The sequence below is a fragment of the Molossus molossus genome, unplaced genomic scaffold (genome assembly GCF_014108415.1).
Source record: "Molossus molossus isolate mMolMol1 unplaced genomic scaffold, mMolMol1.p scaffold_m16_p_11, whole genome shotgun sequence".
In the NCBI taxonomy this organism is placed as follows: domain Eukaryota; kingdom Metazoa; phylum Chordata; class Mammalia; order Chiroptera; family Molossidae; genus Molossus; species Molossus molossus.
The window spans coordinates 47,035,384-47,055,261 of NW_023425346.1; the positions used below are offsets into that span (position 1 = coordinate 47,035,384).

At 35.0% G+C, this 19,878-nt stretch overlaps 1 protein-coding gene across 2 annotated transcripts in view; it reads right to left on the bottom strand.

Annotated features, from left to right (window-relative positions):
- Positions 1 to 534: 534 nt before the first annotated feature.
- Positions 535 to 19,878, bottom strand: part of GALNT3 (polypeptide N-acetylgalactosaminyltransferase 3) — a 47,969-nt gene continuing 28,625 nt past the window's right edge. The window contains exons 3-11 of one of the 2 annotated variants that reach the window (XM_036254548.1): positions 19,587 to 19,759; positions 15,196 to 15,345; positions 13,039 to 13,273; positions 12,480 to 12,597; positions 10,756 to 10,956; positions 7,664 to 7,795; positions 7,355 to 7,456; positions 2,810 to 2,962; positions 535 to 1,653 (exon numbers count right to left, since the gene is read on the bottom strand). In XM_036254548.1, coding sequence (XP_036110441.1) covers positions 1,531 to 1,653; positions 2,810 to 2,962; positions 7,355 to 7,456; positions 7,664 to 7,795; positions 10,756 to 10,956; positions 12,480 to 12,597; positions 13,039 to 13,273; positions 15,196 to 15,345; positions 19,587 to 19,759 — 1,387 coding nt within the window. In that variant the 3' untranslated portion in view covers positions 535 to 1,530. Of the gene's footprint in view, positions 1,654 to 2,809; positions 2,963 to 7,301; positions 7,457 to 7,663; positions 7,796 to 10,755; positions 10,957 to 12,479; positions 12,598 to 13,038; positions 13,274 to 15,195; positions 15,346 to 19,586; positions 19,760 to 19,878 lie in introns of both variants that reach the window. The other variant, XR_004958689.1, reaches the window with a different exon arrangement.

Below are 19,878 nucleotides of genomic sequence, written 5' to 3' on the forward strand. Positions count from 1 at the left end.
ACGTCGATGATTTTTTTCTCTCTCTCTCCCTCCCACTCTATCTGAACAAAAAATGAAAAAAAAATGTCCTCGGTGAGGATAAAAAAAAAAAAATGCAGGTTATTTAAAATGCAATTTCAAAGTTATAAATAATGAGAAGATGGGACCAATAATTTAAAATTTTTCTTTTGTACAACTGAGGCTTTGCTGGATTTAAAATAGAAAGCCAATCATATGTTACTTCTTAAGTAAGAATACAAGAGATCTGTATATAAGATGGCCCAAAAGAAAAAAATGCTAACTCCTAAATAAGCATCACATTAAAAAAAAATTGTTCTATCAATGCTCAAGGAAAGTTACCAGAAATCAGTACAAAATTTTCTAAACATATAACATGGAATCCTCCATTCCCATTTTTTATGTGTGAGTTTTTCTTGAGAAATATCTGATGGCTCTACAATCAGTGCTTAGAATTCAGGAGACCAAATTCACGCTTCCCCCACCTACTGTCAATCAGGTATTTATCCAAAAGAGAAAAATACTTAGATCCAGTGATTACAATAGTAAGGATTTGTTTTATTGTGTTTTCCACATAGAGAGAAATAAGGGTTTTGGGGGGAAAAAAATTTGTTACAAAGACAATCTATTAATTGAACAGTTAACAAATTGACTTAAATCAGTAACAAATAAAATTTAGCTTTAAATGAGTCAAGTATTCTGCATTTAAGATTCAATTTCGCAAATATTCAAGATTAGTGAATTTGGGTAAGAAAAAAGAGACTAACAGAAAGGAAGAAGACAACTTTTCAACAGATAGTAAGTTATAAAGTCTTTTTAATTGATTTGGGAAAACACAGTATTGTTACTTAAGAAAAGTCTTTTAAGAAAGACTTAAGTGCTTCAAGTCAAGTGGACTTCAGACTAAAAATAGTTTTAAATTTGCAAAGAAATCAAAGTGTCAAAAATAGTTTTCTGCTTATTTATTTAATTCCATGTTTAAGGAAACATTTGACATATAAGTAAACAAATGGCAAAAAAAAAAAAAATGTTTACCTGCATTTTCATGTAATAAATTCTAGATCTATAAAAATTTCCTGGTATGTATACAAAGGCCAATGTTTGACCTTAATTGATCCATTTGTATGTAGTTAAAAAATACAGTATCAAATCTTTCTCCCTTCCCCCAAAAAACTAGAATATTTTAAGTTGTGAGTGTGTGAATGTAGCTATGTATATTCTCAAGTGTACAAAACACACAAACATCACTTGACTTGGAAAATTATCATCATCATACTGTAAACATCTCTTCCCCTACATCTGGACATTTCAAAAGAGTCTTTGGTATTATTAATTATTGTGCTTTGAAATGGAGACAAGAGATTTCTGTATTAATGCTACAGAGACATTGTAAGATATAAATAAGAAAAATGCACTTGGAATAAGTTACAATTAGCTGCTTTTGCATAATTTTCAAAAACTACAGTGTATGCCTAGTCACAGTTTTATGAGAAAAAATATCTCCTTTTTTAACTCCTTAATTTTAAGGAACACTTAATCATTTTGGTTAAAAATCCATTTTTGGAGTGGATCCGATGGATTGCATGGCACTAAGTTTGGATGCTCTCCATTCGCTGAAAGGCACATCTTTAAGAATGGATTATATAGAAGTTGATCCTAGAATAAAAGGAAACACAACAGACATTAAGTTTTAAGACTCTTAGTTAACTGATAAGTACAAACACTACTTTATGGTCTCATTGAAGCTAAAGGGAGACCTGCACACCAAATATACACCATTCTTCTTTCTAAGATCAACTCTGTCTGATAAAATCTTGGTTTCTGGGGTAACCAGCACTGTTTGTGCCACTATAGAAGGCACTGTATACATGAAGAGAGGTACACAGAGCAAGGTTTCCATCAAGTTTTCAAACAAGAAACATTCCATTTATATATCCATAAGTGACAAACTCTTTTTAAAAAATGTAAGTCATAAAAGACAGTCTTATAGTGTTTTGCATTGTACAAAACAATTTTCAGGTAAGAATTACTAGGTTCCAGCTAAGCCCTAAGATATGTTTTTAAAACCAAACAAGATCTTTTATGTATTCTCTCAGTTCTAGATTCACACAAAGAAGTACTGAAATGGGGAAAGAAAGAATTAAGCATTTTTAGGTAAGAAACAAATAATGGTTTCCTTTTCTCTCTGCCAAAAAAAAAATTGTGCCTATTACAAGAAGCACTATAAGAAACTTTAAAAAGACAAATACTGTCAACAACTATTAATAATTCACAGAAGTGTTCATCTGTACAAATCATGCTTTAACTAAGAAACTTTCCAATTATTTTGTTCCTAAGAGTACTTAACTCATAGATACAGTCTCTCTCTCTCTCTCTCTCTCTCTCTCTCTCTCTCTCATTAATCCCAAGGACATTTTTTCCATTGATTTTTAGAGACAGTGGAAGGAAAGGAAGGAGGGAGAGAAGGGGAGAAAGAGAAACATCAATGTGAAAGACACACATCGACTGGTTGCCTCCCACATGCACCCTGACAGGGGCCAGGGATGAACCGCAAACCAGGTACATGCCCTTGTCTGGGCAAACCTGAGACCCTCTAGTGTGCGGTCTGACACTCTAATCACTGAGCAACACCGGCCAGAGGAATACAGTCTCTTTTATCACATGTAGGCAAACAATAACAAAGTTAATAAAAGCTGAAAATTTCTGAAGGATAACATTAATACAATATGTTTCACGTATTTTCCCAGATAAACAGTTAGGGCTATTTAAAATAGTAATTACATAAAGGGGTGAATTAACTGTACTAAGGTACCTTTTGGATCTCCCATATCTGTTCTCCAACGGCAACTGTCTTGTGACCTTTGTAGGAACATGCCTTCAGTAGAACAGGACCTTGAGCAGCATGGAGACATAATTCCTTCTGGATGTTATGTCTAATTTCATGTTGAGCAGAGTATTCAAAGTACTATAAGAAAAAGACTGCTGTTACTGACAGAAGCACCCTAGATGTTCAGTTGCAAAATAACAGTTCAATGGAAAAAAAAAAAGTCAGCAACTTACTGAATAATGAAGTCATGTCTACTTCAACAAAATACAATAAAAATTGGTATCAGAAACATAAGCTGAGTTTTTTATGATAGAAGATACTGTAACCTTTTCAGGTAGAATGGAGGTTAGGACAGATACTCCCCAGAAAAGGGACTGGAAAGGTCTAGCAGGTACCTTAACTGCCTCTTTCTCTTCAAAAATGTTCCTTCTCTCTGATTCATCTCAATTCCTGGCATTTTTATTTAAACCACGACATTTAAAAGGGATACTTTCCATGCCTCCGTTTCCTTGGCTATAAGGTGGGTAATTTAATAGCTCCTACTCCTTAGTTTTATTAAGAGAAATAGGTTAATACATGCAAACCACGACAATAACTAGCTCATGGTAGGCATTCAATACATTTTAGCTATTGTTACTAGACTGATGATTCTTTCTCCCCATCGATCCAGTTAATTAGTCCCTTTGTCCTACTGAATTTTTCTCTCAGATGTTACCATCCCACCATCCTTACTTCCATATCCCCACTTCTCTTGTTCAGGCACTCAAAATCTCTGCTGCAACACCTCCAGTTATCTTCAATTTCTGCTCCTATACTTCAATTCACTCTGCTGCCTGAGTAAATGGAAACTCACTCTGCTTCAATTCACTGTTAGTCTATTAGAACATTTATCTGATCCCCTCCCTCCCCTGCTAAAGTGAGTCACTGCCGTTGCTAAGATAAAGTCCACACTCCTTAATTGGTACATGAAACTTCCATTTTCAATCTTTTATCAACCAATGCCCCAGTTATATACTATACTCTTTTCACACAATTCTACCAATGCAGAACATCTGTATCCATAACTCTAAGACTATGCTGTGCTGCGCTCTGCCTGGAATATCCTTGTGGGTCCTTCTATGCCAGCTAACTCCTTTTTAGTCTTCAAAAGGCCAATTCAAATATTACATTCTTTCTTTTTGGTTTCCATGAATTTGTCCTACTGCACAAAATTACATCCTTTTTAGGGTTCCCACAGTCCCTCAAAGATAACTTTTATTGCACTCTATTAGAATTGTGTGTATAGCTAGCTTCACTACAGACCAAAGTCAGGAAGTATGACTAGTAATAACACTCATCACAAATCAAAGATTTCATAATGGTGACATACTAAAAATAAAATAGCTGAATTATAATTGATTTTCAGTAGTGAAATAATTAGTCTTAGCACTAATATTTATTGAGGCCTTATTATGTCCTAGGCAGAGACTGTTCGAAACCCTTTTAGACATATTAGAGTAGACACTCTACAAATATTAGCTGAACTAATCTTGAGCTTCCTTGGTCTTAGTCTCATGCTTAATTTACCTCCTTCCACAAATATAATGTCAGTCATTTTTATAACTGGTAGTTCTTCAGATGGAGACATTGAAAGGAAATGGGTCTAGATCATGAAAACAGCACTCTGGTCATACATCTTTAAGAAAAATAAATCTGCCCTGGCTGGTTTGGCTCAGTGGTAAGAGCGTCGGTCTGTGGACCAGAGAGTCCCAGGTTTGGTTCCCACTAGGGGCATGTACCCAAAAAAAATAAATAAATAAATCTAAGGATTTCAAAGATGGTAAGAAAGGCTGTTCAGTATTTCACTTCACTCATATTATAACTCTTTTAATCGTTAAAAGGGACATTATTATAAGAAATGGAAACTAGCTGAAGATACTTAGGCAACAACAACAAAAAAGAGTATAGAATTAGCTAGCTGAGAGCATTGGCTAAACATGTAACTTAGAACCAGAAAGAATACCCTGGGAGAAAAAGTGGAAGAAGCAAAACACTGTGTTAAAAAACCTTTATGACTTAGACTGCATTGCACAGTTTACTTGTCAATTTAGTCACCTCATCAAAATACTTATTCTTACTTGGCATATACAAATACCATTACAATGAACCTTCAGTCATAAAAATATCATTATCTGGTCAAAGCAGTAGAAAAGCGCATGAGGAAACGATTACGTTAGATGACATCTCACAAAAACGTTTAGCATGGGAAACTAAAATTCGCAAAGTAGTTTAAATGTGAGGCTTGACTGGAAAGAAATGAGCCAATATAAAACTGATGGCTGGGTTAGGGGGATAGAAGCCAGAGTTACCTTCTTAAATATAAACCAGAAAATAGGCTTCTCCTGCTCAAAACCCTCAGATGGCTTCTGTCACTCAGAATTAAATCCCTGGTCCTTAAGAAGGCCTGCAGAGCCTACAGGACCAGGACCCTCATTGATGTCGCCACCCTCATTTCCCACACTTCTCTCCTTGGACCACGCTGCTCCACTCACGCTAGCCTTGTGTGTGCTCCACGCACCTGCCACTGGGCCTCTGGCCCACTGTACTCCCTTTGCCAGGATGCTTTTTCCCTGGAAAATGGTTCCTCTCCCAACCCCTTCAGGCTTCCATTCTGAAGTCACCTTCTCAAACAGGGCTTTCTGAACCTTCAAAATTACTCCCCTACACACACACACACACACACACACACACACACACCCTACCCTGCTTTATTTTTCTTCATACTCAAAATTACATACTTCTTGTTTGTTTCCTTTCCTTCTAAACACTAGCTCCACCAAAGCAGGGACTCTGTCTCTTTCACTACTATAACAGTGTGTGTTTCATTAGAGGCTCTAAACAAATATTCATTGGAAGAATATTTGAATTATTTCTCCAGAGACTAAACTATAAAAACATCTTTATGGCAATGATAGAGAAAAACACATAGAACAGTGTGTCATATATATCCTCAACTTTTATGATAAAAATCAATGTAATGCTAGAGAAAGCCTGAGGGAAATTTATTAAGTATTTACCTTTAGTGAGAAGAATTTTACAAATGAGGAAATATTTCTTATTGCTCAAGACCTTAATTTTTCCTAGCACAGTCCAGTGTTAGTTCCAAAAGAATGCAACTATTCATACAGTTACTTTTCTTCTAATATATAAACAAAAAGGAAAATTTTTAAATATGCATATATGTGTATATACCATACACACATGCATGGATGTGCATCTCCATCCCATTTCAGAATTACACATTAACCATCTAGCAATAAACACTGTTCACTAGCTGTTGCGTCTGGGCATCTGAATCATCTGCCCTCAGTGGACTGCTTGGTTTGGATAAGGACTGGAAATAAATTAAGATGAGGTTAAGGAGTAGGAAAACATGGAAGAACATGGACCAGGAGATAAATTGATCCTTTCTTCTTAAAACTGACATCATCAAAGTCTCATCCTGTTAAAACAGGATATTGTATTTAATTTTGTGAAAATCCCTCATATACATCTTGAACTCTACACCTGTAATTCCCCCAAAAAAAGACATACCAGCTTCTCTCCTTAGTACACCCTTCTTCACAGTTTTCTTGTTCCATTCTCATTCCCACCTCACTAACTCCTATGTACCTTTCAAAACATGTTTTCAAATGGCATCTTTCCAAAACAAATGTATGGGCACCAAGTCTAATTCAGATGCCCTTCTCCATATTCACAGGGCACTCTGAATATTTTACCCCAGATCTTATCATCCTGACTGTAACCACTGGTTTTGAAATGTTGATTTCCTGAAGGAGTTAGAATCGAAATGGTTTGACCCCAACGGAGTATCTGACATGCAGGGGTCACTTCATGAATTTGTTGAATTAATAGAGTCTAATCATTTCAGGAGTTCACTTGTAAAAGACAAGGAAAGAAAGGTAAAAACTCGAAATAATATTTTAATATGTTCTCTACTCATAGTAGGCCAAATAGTGACATTTGACATTAGAGTCTAAATTGCTAAAAACAGTGAAAATGTGGTAATAAGCAGAGATGTCATCAATCAAAGAGAATCAAGAACATACTTTTTAGAACATTTATTATGGCCTACCAAAGTAACTTATAAAGCTGATTTTTTAGTATTAATATGATGTAATATACTATTGAATCCAGTTAAATATAGCTTTTATGTATAATTTTGCAAAATCATCACACCAATAGTCACACAATATCAAAGTTCACACAAAAGATCCCACTTTTTATTTCTAAGGGCATTATTGCATTATTTCCTCTTGTACCTTTCTACTAAATGGGTAAGCAACTTTAAATTGTTTTCAGAACCAGAGTAAAAATCAAAATAAAGCACTCTACAATGTCAATATAAATTGCCAAACTTAATCTAAAAACATTTCATACATCACTTATGTGACTATAGAACTGATTTAGGACTTCTGAAAAATATGGGACAACTTACTTGGATTTGTATGACCAATGAGAAGGGACCAATGAGAAGGAAGCAGGGCTCACCTGGTTTCCCCCAAGTCCATGACACGTGTATAAAATTAATGGCTTGCCTCCTTGATTATTTTCTCCTACATCCAGACATATAGGCTGACCAACACTTTTAATCTAAAGAAAAAATTTCAAGTTTAAAAACTTTTTCAAATCTATGTGGTTAATATATTTTTCAACTGATTTCAAGAAGTAGTGTAAATAATAATAGTGTAAAAATCTCAAAAGCAAACAACCAGAAAGTATTTCAGCAATTTTCCCTGAACCACATAAATGTTGGTGGCCAGGAGTAGACCAAGTAAAAAAGAACAAGAAAATACTCACATATCCAGCTATAACAGGATTAAGGTCTGGCACATATACTTCTGGATAAATATTGTTTAGATACCATGTAAAATTTTTACATTGAAGGCGGTGCTTTATCTCAAACCTTTTTGAAAGATCACCAAATGATTTCTGGAGAAAGATAACAAGTGAAGAGAAGGCTTAATCAAAACAACACTGGTAAAGTACTTCAAATGCTACTATTTGTATTTATCTTTAGGTCTTAAAAAAATTTCTAGGCTAGCCCTGGCCAGTTTGATTCAGTGGTTAGAGCCTCGGCCCACAGACCAAAGAGTTGCGGGTTAGATTCCGGTCAAGGGCATGTACCTTGGTTGCAGTTCATCCACGGTCCTGGTCAGGGTTGTGAAGGAGGCAACCAGTCGACGTGTCCCTCTCACGTGAATGTTTCTCTCTCTCTCCCTCTCTCCCTCCCTCCCACTCTATCTGAAGATAAATGGAAAAATATCTTCAGGTAAGGGTTAAAAAAATAATAATGTCTGGGCTAAATGTAAGATTAAATTTAACTGCACTCATCATTCATTCAGGCAACAGGTATACCTGCCTGCTCATTTCTGGCTTCGAAGAGAATCAGGTACCACTGTGGTGCTATTTCATTTATTCTTCCTACGCACCACAAACCTCCCCCATAGGACAAAGATCTCTAGCAAACAGCTATGAGCAAAGAAATGGTAGTGGGAGCATTCAAAATTGATCCCAAAAATGATCTGTAAAGTGAGGCGTGAGAAAGCATGTATTGAGAAAGTGCCAACACATAATGTAATTTATACCTTTTCTCTGGTCAAGACCACAAAAAAATACAACACAGATGGGAATACTTTTTTCTAGTTTTATGGGTGTGGTTTACTCCTAACACCATCCCTAATAATATCCTAGCAATAACATCGTATTGCCAGAAAAAGGTAAGATTTTAGTCAATCACATTTTATTTTCCTTTATTTTAAGGGACTAAGCAAACAACTTTATTTATTTATTTATTTATTTATTTATTTATTTATTTATTTATTTAATTTATTGATGTTAGAAAGAGAGAGTGGAAGGGAGAGAGATAGAAACATCAATCGGCTGCCTCCTGCATGCCCCCCACTGGGGATCGGGCCCACAACCTGGGCATGTGCTCTGATCGGGAATTGAACTGGTGACCTCCTGGTATATGGATCAACACTCAACCACTGAGCCACACCGGCTGGACCAAACAACTTTTAAAAAAATAAAAAACTATTAAACTGAAAAGGAATTTAGTCTGTAGGTAAAATTTTGAAGAAAATTATATTATATTTGGTGCCTAAATATACGAAAAGGTAAATTCTCAAGCTTGTCAGCTCAACTACAGAAAATATTTTCCCTGCCAACTTCTAAGTCTTAAACCCAGGTGTTTTAGCAAAAAGTATAAAACTCTATAAAAGACTTTTGGCTAGCTTACACCTTTTACAACATAGAGCTATTTGCCCTGTACCAGGGAGGGGTTGCTTGCTGACTCTCCTCTTTGTGGGTGACAAGAGCATAAGCTGTATTTTTGCCTGCTTAGCCAAGTACACTTGCGCAGTACACAATCTGTCTTGGTGGCCTTGGGTAAAAGACAGCAATCTAACTCGGCAGTGCTCTGACCTTGCATCCTTCTGAACTGTTACATGGACACACTAAAGGCCAAAGAAAAGGTGAAAAGTGGGAACCAGATCTTCATGACCCTCAACATGATGCCCTTTAAACCCAATAATATACTGCCCCCTCCCCCAAAACAGCACTGTTTCTTATAAAGAGAGTTGTGTACCCGTCACTGAGCATGTTCTTAAATCGTCTAGTTCATTTACACATCCAATGTGACAACTAGTGGAACTCAGTTCTCCTGTATCAGTCACCATGATTCTGCAGAGCTCTTATCTGACAGGCAATAACAACAGTACCAAACATTTGTTAGCACTTATTTCCTTATTTCACAGCTACTCTGGGAGATAGGCAACTATTTCCTCTCTTAAGACAGGGAAGGACAGAGAAGAGAATTGGCTGAGCACACATCCCACATCCAGCTTATGGAGGAAGTGCTGTCACTAATTAAGAGTCTCAAAGGGACTTTGCCAAGGTGACCCCTCCAATGTGTAGTGGAACCAGAACTTAAGAGAAAAAAAAAAGCCTTAATACGCCTGGTATATTCTGACACTGTCTTTATCTCCAGTTCAAAAAAAACCACTTAGCACCTTGATTTAAGTGTTAATCACATCACCTAAAACCAGTTGAAAACAATTCCACTTAATCTTATCTTCTTTGAGAAAAATATTGAACCAAGGCAGTTACAAAACTAAATGGCTTCCAATAGTATAAAGGATAATATCAAGGAGAATGTCTACATTTTTTAAAAGCAGTTTACTCACCCTGGCCAGTTTGGCTCAGCGGTTAGAGCATGGGCCTGAGGATGGAAGGGTCATGGGTTCAATTCTCGGTCAAGGGTCATGCGGGAGGCAACCAACTGATGTGTCTCATATCTATGTTTCTCTCTCTCTCTTCTACTACTCTATGTAAAAAAAAAAAAAAAAAAAAAAAAATCAATGGGAAAATAGCCTCAGGTAAGGATTAACAACAACAAAACTGTTTATTCAATTTTCCTTAAAAAAATTTAAACTGGCATCACAAATTACATATTTTAAGAGTTAAAAAAGCCAGCTTCAAGATCAGCTTTTAAAAATAGTTTGTTCTTGCCCTGGCCAGTTTGGCTCAGCGGTTAGAGCGTCGGCCTGCGGTCCAGAGAGACCCGGGTTCGGTTCCCGCTAAGGGCACGTACTTCGGTTGCAGTTTGTCCCCGGCCCTGGTTGGTCGTGCGGGTGGCAGCCACTCGATGTGTCCCTTCACGTCGATGTTTCTCACTCTCTTCCTCTCTTTCCCTTCTACTCTATCCTAACAAAAAAAAAAAAAAAAATGAAAAAATGTCCTCAAGTGAGGATAAAAAAAAATTAAAAAAAAAAAAATAAAAAAAATAAAAAATAAAAATAGTTTGTGCTTGAGTTAATCAAATAAGTAAAAGAACGTGCAAACTTGGGAAAGGATTTTTATTGTAATTGAATTACTTAGCTCTAACTTACTTGTTTAACAATTTTTGCTGCATCTGTGTTTCTCCTGTAAAATATTTCCTTATATTCATCCATCCAGACTTCTGCAAGGCGAACTTGGTTGCGAGCAATCACCTGAGTGCCTTTTGGAAAGGTATGAGGGCTTTTGCTGCGAAAAACATGTCCAACAACAGAGCAAGGCATAATCTCCAACTGCCCACCACATTGCCATACCTGATAATTAATGATATTTGTTTAAATTTACAGTATTTTAGAAAAACCAGAGTGTTGCTTTTTAAGTTCACCTTTAAGATATTAATAAAAGCAAAATATAGAAAAGAGGTTAATCACAACTTCACAGATAGGCTTTGCCCCCTGTCAGTTCAGCTTAAGTTCTTAAATATAAAGAACAATTTTATTAAATGGTATACTAATGTCAACAAATGCAAATTTTCAGAAATCAAATGAAATTATTTCAGATCTTTCATAAAAATGAATTCCAAAATTTCTTTTTTGCAAACAATTATGCAAGCTCTCTAATATACACAGAAGATCAAAGGCTCTTTTGCATTTGACTTCTGTCTTATACAACTTATATGGTTACTTCACTTGAACAGTCTCTCTTCTAGCCGTCTTGGAGTAAGTGAGCCCATACTCTATGATTGCTTATGAAGCAACTGTGAGTGAAGACGAGAATTCTGGATAGTCATTATTACCAAAGTAAAATCTATTAAACTTATAAAGTAATTGGTCATTATTTTTTTTATAAAACCTCATACTTATTTAAAGATAGTAAAACAAAACAAAACAAAACAAAAACAAAAACAAAAAAACTTCCTTGCATTAACTCTAAATAAAATGGCAAATCATTAAATCAATGCCCATTCAGGTAAATATCTTGACAATCAGTTCTACCATAAATAAACACGAAGCAAATGATTTAAAATAATGTTTCATAGCATGCGCTAGTATTAGGGCAAGTGATCAAATTCTCTCTCTGCTTTTGTCTTTTAAAGAAATGAGAAAACTCAGTGATATGTTTAATTCAACAAACTGTGCTTGAGATCTAACATGTGTTACAGGTTGGGAATACTGAAATAAATAAAACAAGACCCCTGCCCTTAAGCAGTTCAAACTTGGCTAAGATTGTCACTGCCATTACGTGATGGAGTCAGAGCCAAAACTTAAAATCTGCTCACTTCTAGTTGTTATTTTTCCACTACATTTCAGCCTACAGGATGAAAATGAATGACAAAGTCATTGCAGATAACAAATTCATGAAATCAAGCAAGTACATGTGGAGACCATCCAAAGCCTTTGTTTTGTTTCTCATATTAACTTTTCATCTGTAGGGGGGGGGGGGGGACCAATTTAAGCCAAAAAGTTAAGTTCAATGTCCTTTTAAATTATACATAAATGTTTTTTTCCATTCTGACTCCCTTGATAATCAACTTATTTCCTGAAGCACTAGATTTAATTATATTTATCTTGGCTGGAATTCAGTAGCTACAAGTGCATTAATTGGTGTTATTGCCTGGACACAGGCATTTAACTGATTCCTCTTGTTACATGGGCAGCAAGAAATAAATATATTAAGTTACATTTTTAAAGGAAATATCCTATTCTAAAATTTCTAGCAATTAAATTTTAGAAAGCACAACATGAAAAGATTGCACACATCCACGGTAATCTGTATCAGCCAGTTAGAACAAAATATATATTTCATTGTTTCATATGTATGCTGTTTATAAACTTACTCTGAAAGACATTTCTATATTTTCACCTCCCCAGATTTCCATTTCTTCATCGTAAGTTCCAATATATTCAAAGTATTCTTTTGATATGGAAAAAAGACCTCCTGCAAAAGTGGGTGTTCTGAAAAATAACCCATTGCCAAATTTTACTATAAAAACCAAATAAGAAAAAATATATATTTAAAGAACAATATTAAATTCACAAACATATTAAAGATTCTAATTTCTATGTAAGAAGTTCTTACATAGATGAATAAAGGCTAAAAATGCTATCTTCAAAGTCAAGGTGGGGAGGGGGTACTTTAAGTACCCTTTCTCAACAGAGTCAAATGATTACATATCTTCTAACCAAGTTTAAAGATTCTTAAGTAATAATTATGAAGAAGGCACAAGAGCTATTCTAGTTCGTGCTCAGCAACATCATGTGTAGGCACATAAATAAATGAATTCTCTATTCCCTACATATAGAATGTGTGTGTTCTTTATTTTGTTGGCAATTACTGTAAAAAGCAAAGCTTGCATATATATACATATATACTGACTTTGTGAGCAATCAACTTACTTAATTGGGTAGGTTTCATCTTTCCTTCTTTGCCTCTCATGATCAGGAAGTGCTTCCCAGCCAAAAGAAAGGCTCCAGTCAAAATTTCCCCGGTTATGGTTACTTCCGTAAGGAGAGGGTTTGTTGAATTCAAATGTGTTCATATCTATGGACGCGATATCTGGACTCACAACGGCAGTGTAGTTCTCAGCTATTCTGGCCAACAAAGGTTCTAACCAACCATAAAAACACTCGCCTAGAAGGAACATATTTAATTAATTCAATGACAACAGGTTTTTTTTCTTTGGTTTTGAGGGAGTGGGTTTAGAGAGAAATGAGAACAAAGTTATTTATGCTTTGAACGCTTATATAGGGGGAGATTTTTTAAAGGCTTCTTGTGAAGAGATTAGGGTAGGAGTTGAAAAGTAAAGTAAGATTCAGCATTCTTAGGAAAACTTTCCTACACATGACAATCTGTTTTTACCTTTGACAGGTAGCAAAATGATACTGGCATATTTAAGTTCCAGATGAGCTTTCTCTTTCTAATGGGCCATGAATCAAAGATAACTTTTTCTGATCCATACCACCTAGCCCTAAATATGTTTTGACTTAAACTCGTCTCCCTGAGTAAAATATAGTAATCAAATTTTTCATTTTTCTGACTGGATCTTGAGAAAGTAAGTCAAGAGTCAGAATATTCTGATTTTAGCAGTTAGAGGACAAGGAACAGTCAAATCTGTCCCAACCTTAATGGAAGGTGGAGCAAAGGAATACTATGAAAGGTCTGGGCCCTGGTCACAAAACAGAGTTCAGGAAACGCAGGCATGTGCAGTCCTACTCAGGGCTCCCAGCAGGGGGAGTTCCGCAGTCATGGTCCTGAAGGAACATCAGATACATTCTTCAGGCAGGGAAGAATGCCCAGTCTGACATTATCGTAATTTTGGAAAGAGAGAGCATACTGAAGAATGGATCATTTCCTTTAAAATCACCTCTCTTGGATTATCTTAGATCTCTCTTCATTTTTTTAAGTGGCTTTTACTGAGAGAATACAGGATGTGTTAGCTCTAAAGACTCCAGCAAATCTGAAAGTCCTTCTGTGACAATTAGTATAAGCTTGCTACCACTTGCTGAGTCAAACACAACCAAGGACTGGCAAATCCAAAGCTAAACACTCATACAAAAGTAACACCCACTAAACTTAGAGCTGAAGGGACAAAGTGACATTTCATTAATACCTATCATGTACATTAAACATTGACTCTAAAAATACCTTCTAAATCCTTTACTGAAAATCATTGACACTGGAAAATAAAACCAACAACAACAAACATTAAAATACAAAGGAAAAAAAACCCAGCAGCAACAAAAACTGACAAAATTCATGGGAGAGCCCTGGCCAGTTTGGCTCAGCGGTTAGAGTGTCCGCCTGTGGTCCGGAGAGACCCGGGTTAGGTTCCCGCTAAGGGCATGTACCTTGGTTGCAGTTTGTCCCCGGCCCTGGTTGGTCGTGCGGGTGGCGGCCACTCGATGTGTCCCTTTCACATCGATGTTTCCCTCTCTCTCTCTTCCTCTCTCTCCCTCCCACTCTGTCTGTACAAAAAATGGAAAAATGTCCTCGGGTGAGGATAAAAAAAAAAATTCATGGGAGAGATATCAGAAGTTGGGAGGAAGAACCCCTAACTCAGCACAAGCAGTATGTGAATCTTTGGAGGGAAAAAAAAAAAAGAACTGAAATACACAACTTAAAAATGTGAGTACAGGAACAAAGTTTAATGATAGGGGTTGACTATATTTAAACAAGCAAAACTTTCACTTATTTTAAATTATAGAAATCAAGAAAGATAATTTAAAAAAATAAAAAACACTTTTTTTTTCCCCCTACAGAATGAGCATCTGAAAAAAATTCTAGGCAAGGATAACTCCATGGGGAAGCTGGTCACTGGAAGACATTAAAGTTGAGGAACCTTAATAGCAAAGAAGGTAAGAAATTTGCATAAGTGAAAGGAAGTTCCTATGCAGAGCTGCAATCTGCTTGGGCTGTCATTACTATAATCACCAGTTGAAAAGGATGTTAAAGAAAATGCAATTAGGCATTTAAAGCAAAGACTTCCTTACCTTTTAAATTAGGGGGTAGGGGGAGGAAAAATATTACAACTATGTCTACAGATATATACTTACAGTGAGCATCTAAAAATGTGAGCGTTTCAGCTGTTGCTGCTGTTGCTCCTAGCAACCGTGCAGTGATCAGACCTTTTCTCTCTTTTTGTCTGACTATTTTTACTATAGAAAATTGTTTTATATATTCCTCTAGTTTATCATGTAAGTACTCTGAAAGAAAAAAAAATCAGGATTAACTCTTCTTAAGTTTATTTTTATATATGATATATAAAAACTAATAAACTACAGGACAAAAATACCTACACATTCATTAAAAATACCTACATGTTAACTGTTAAGATTACACATATTCTTCCATTAAGATGAAAATTATACTTTAACTCTTTATTGAAAAAAAAAGCTGTATATCCAAATCTTGTGAACTACAGTAACATGTAACATTATAACATATATTCTGTATATACTCTATCAATACTTTGGGGCAAAATGAGAGACTTCAAATGGAGCATACCCCAGGAGTTAAGAAAATTCATTGAGACATCTGAGGAAGTAAAGAAACTAAATTGAGCCAAAAAGACATTTAATGCTTTTAAAAATTGTTATTTAATTTGGAAATTGGAAGAAAAACACCCAGTATCAAAAGGATTCTGATACTAAGGCAATGATCAAAATAACTTAAGACCATAATGTCGAGCAAAAGAGAGTAAGAAAGACCAGGGCTACAGAAGTTTGGGAATATTTCTACAGTCAGCAGAAAATTTTCGAAAGCTTTGGAGTCTCCTGACACAGAATTTTTTCCAGTAAAAATATGAAAGAATAAGAGAGCATGTGAATCAGGAATGAAGCTAAACTTAGGCAAAATTTTACTAATAGATATATAATTTTAGGTATTCAATATTCCAATTTGGATGAAGCATATTATAAGCAAGAGTTAAGACAGTAGGTAAAAGAAAACACATTAATCAAGTCAGTCAAGTGTTCATATTTTTAAACGATTTCTTAAGCCTGCTTTTCATCACTAAATTTTGATTTCTCGTTGAGCATATAAGGCAGTTCTTTCAGAGGGCTTCTTGGGCCCATAAGATAGCCTCAATAAAGATTAGGGAATATTGAGAACATAAATAAATGTTCTATGGCAGATGTCTGCTTCTGTCAGATTTCAGAAGCAAATGTAGATGGCTTCATCTGTGATTATATATGTTTTTTAAGTTCTCCAGTGATGCAGATAATAGAGCTGTTACTCAAAGCTTAAACATTCATAAAGTAAGAATCTAGGAACAATTTTAGTTTAAAAACAAATATAAACATTGTTGTCTCAGAGTAATAGATTAACTTTTTAAACACCTTCTAAGTACATACCTCACAATTAATTTTCTGCAAGACAAGCAGGATTGTAATTTGTCTTAAAAATATAATTATGGATATTTCTGCTTTAATCCTAGACTTGTAAAACAGAAACTTATAAAATAAAAACATTTCAAAAGTATTAATGGAGATTTTTAAAAACTGTAGTTACTACAGATTCCATTAAAAAAAAAAGTCCCAATAAACTGTTTGAATTTTTAAAAATTTTTATTTATGAACACCTTCGAAACTTCCCATATAGTCTTATCTGCCCCCTAAATTTAGTCCCCATCTACATCTCAATTTTTGTGAGGTTAAAAGCACAAAGCTATGAAATCAGACCTCAGTTCAATTTATAGCACCATTACTTTTAGCTGTGTGACTTTGGGCAAATTATCTCATCTTTTTGTAACTCAGTTTCTTATCTATAAGTTGATGATGATAGGATTTACCCTTACAGGGGACTGTTAGGAGGCTAAAATGAGAGGTTACTGTGTGACTAAGCATTTAAAACAGGGCCTATGCTCTGTTAAGTGTTGATTATCTTCTGTTTTGCTATCATTGGTATTTAACTATGTCTCTTACTTTATTACCCACACATTTATGCTGCTTCTCCCTAAGCCAGTTGGAATCAGGGACTGCGGTTTCTACTTCACAAGCTACTCACAGCAAGCAGGGACACATTTTCCACAGTGGATATTCATTAGACGGCTCTTTGATTCAGTAAGACACGTTACACTAGTATGCAAAGATAGCCCTCGCCAAGAAAACTGTTCCAAATTGATTGTTAATTGCTATAAAAATTATAAAAATACTCAGACCCTTTTGATCAAGCAGTCCTACTTCTGACTTATCCATAGATATAATTCAAAAGAAAAATAATGGAACTGCAAGCATTTTCATTGCAGTAGAATGTAGAGTAATAATATGAAGTGAATAAAGGTGAAGGGTTAAGTAAAATGCATCTAGTCCGTACTTGCCATTAAAAATAAAGTTTTGAAGGTAAAAATAAATGAGCTAATAACAAGGTTATATGATATGTCAGATTTCATAACTAGATTTCTGACATGAGTATAATTAGATAAACATTCAATATTTATTTAGATAGTGATTTAAAAAGGAAAATATTAAAATGGTTGAAACAGGAAGATTAAGAATGTCACTTTTCATTTTGATTTCCTTTAATTCTATTAATTTTCTTTGTGCAATTAAATAATAAAGTTTCTTTCAACTGAATGCTTACGAGAAGTAGCCTTACTATATTCCTATTGTCTCACTACTTGAAAATCAAGCAAAATAAAAATCTTCTAAAAATAAAGTTTAAGAAATCAAAGAGGGAAAGATTTCTCAGATAAAGCAGTTATTGTTGAAAGTAAAACATATGAGGTATGCAGAAGTTAATCAGATGTCACTTTAAACTCTATGGACTTCAGTCCAAGTAGAAAGAATAAGAAAATGTTCAGAACAGATCAAGCAGTAAGTTAGTTGATTACAACTGAGTGGTAAAGTAACCTGACTAAGAGGATTAAAGATTCAAATCAGAGATCTGGATAAAGTGTGTAATTGTATGTAGGGGACTGGGATTATAAAACTTCCCCCTTTAGTAAATATGTCTCACATCCAAGTCAGAAATCTCCCAGTGATAAGCAAACTTATTCCTAGATGATACTTTAACTTGGGAACATAACCTCAATTCACTCAGGGAGATTTTATTTTGAAACCATAGGAGTGTTTTAGAATTATAGAAATAGATAAATAATTGTATATTAGAAATAAATAGGTTAATAGTTTTATGCTTTATTCACTTATTCCCATTTCTGAAGTCTCTATACATCTCATCGTTGATAACATTTCCCTTTCTTTTTTTCTTATGGTACATTAAGTAATGGTTTATCTTACCACAAATGTTGCTTTGAATTTGATGAAAGAATATCACCCCATTTTACAGATGCGTAAACAGCTAATTAGTGTTGGAGATAAAATTTGTCCTTAAGGAATTTGGCTGCAAACTATACTCATTCTGGAATAAATTTTGTAATCATTGAAACAACCTATGTCTGTTGGGTATTTAAAATGCTTGTAATGTTTGAAAACTTAGCAAAATAGAATATTTGTCAAATTAGCCTTGTGATTCCAATTTAAAATATGTAATTCAGTAAGTGCCTCTTGTAATTTTAAGGAGCTATGTATTAAAGAATTTGGCCAACTTTGTAAACAATATTGGAAAATTTAAGAGCAAAATAGAACAGAATGTGGTGACTCATTAGTGATTTTTAACTACTCATTTACATCATTAATTATATATTATTTCTATCAACTCATCTAATCTTCAAAACAACCCTAATAATTATGTATTTATATATTTTCTCAATTCTAAACTGCACAGTTAAATACTTCTTATAATCAGTGTTATCTTAGTTTAAGTGGCTGTGAGGGCTTTTTATACTACTGGTATATAAACTAATTACATATCGTACAATAAATTTGATGAAGTGTGGCATTTTTTTCCATTTTACAGATAGTGAAATGGAGGCATAGGGGGGTTAAATAACTTACCCAAGTTACACAGCTGGTTAGGACCAGAGCTGGGATTAACATCAAGGCAGCCTGACTCCAGTCTCAAGTCTGAGCTGTTAACGACTAAGCCTCACAATAAAAGTGTTCCCCTGAGGCCTGGCCAGTGTGGATCAGTGGATTGAGTGTTGTCCCATGAACTGAGAGATCCAGGTCCGATTCCCAGTCAGGGCACATGCCCAGGTTGCAGGCTCAATCCCCAGTAGGAAGTGTGCAGGAGGCAGCTTACTGATGTTTCTCTCTCCCATTGATGTTTTTCTCTCTCTCTCCCTTCCTCTCTCTTTAAAAAAAAAAAATCAATAAAAGCATAATTCAAATAAATAAATAAAAGTGTTCCACTGAGGACTTGAAAGTTATCAATAATGGTGTTTTATATATTTTTGAAGAATAAAATATTTGAATATGGATACCATCCAAGCTATATAGTCAAGCTCTGAAATGGCATACAGGGAGTACAATATTACTAAATAGACTTTGGACACCACCACATGGATTTACTTGGGAAACAATCTAATTGGCATGTTCTTTCTTACCATCTACACTAGCATCATCCACCAGAATGATCTCCTTCAGCAGTATTGCAGGTGAAGAATAGAGCACACTGTGGACCGTTCTAATCAGCGTGGACCACGCTTCATTATGAAAAACTATTATGACACTGGTGGTAGGCAGGGGAGGACAGCGCTTAAATTTTTGTTCAATACATCTAGAAAAAGTCAAAGTAGAAGAACAATTATGAATTTTATTACTTTATTTCACAGCTATACCGTTACCAAAATTATTGACTTGCATCACTCTAGAAATGATAGTGAATAGTTTTCACTA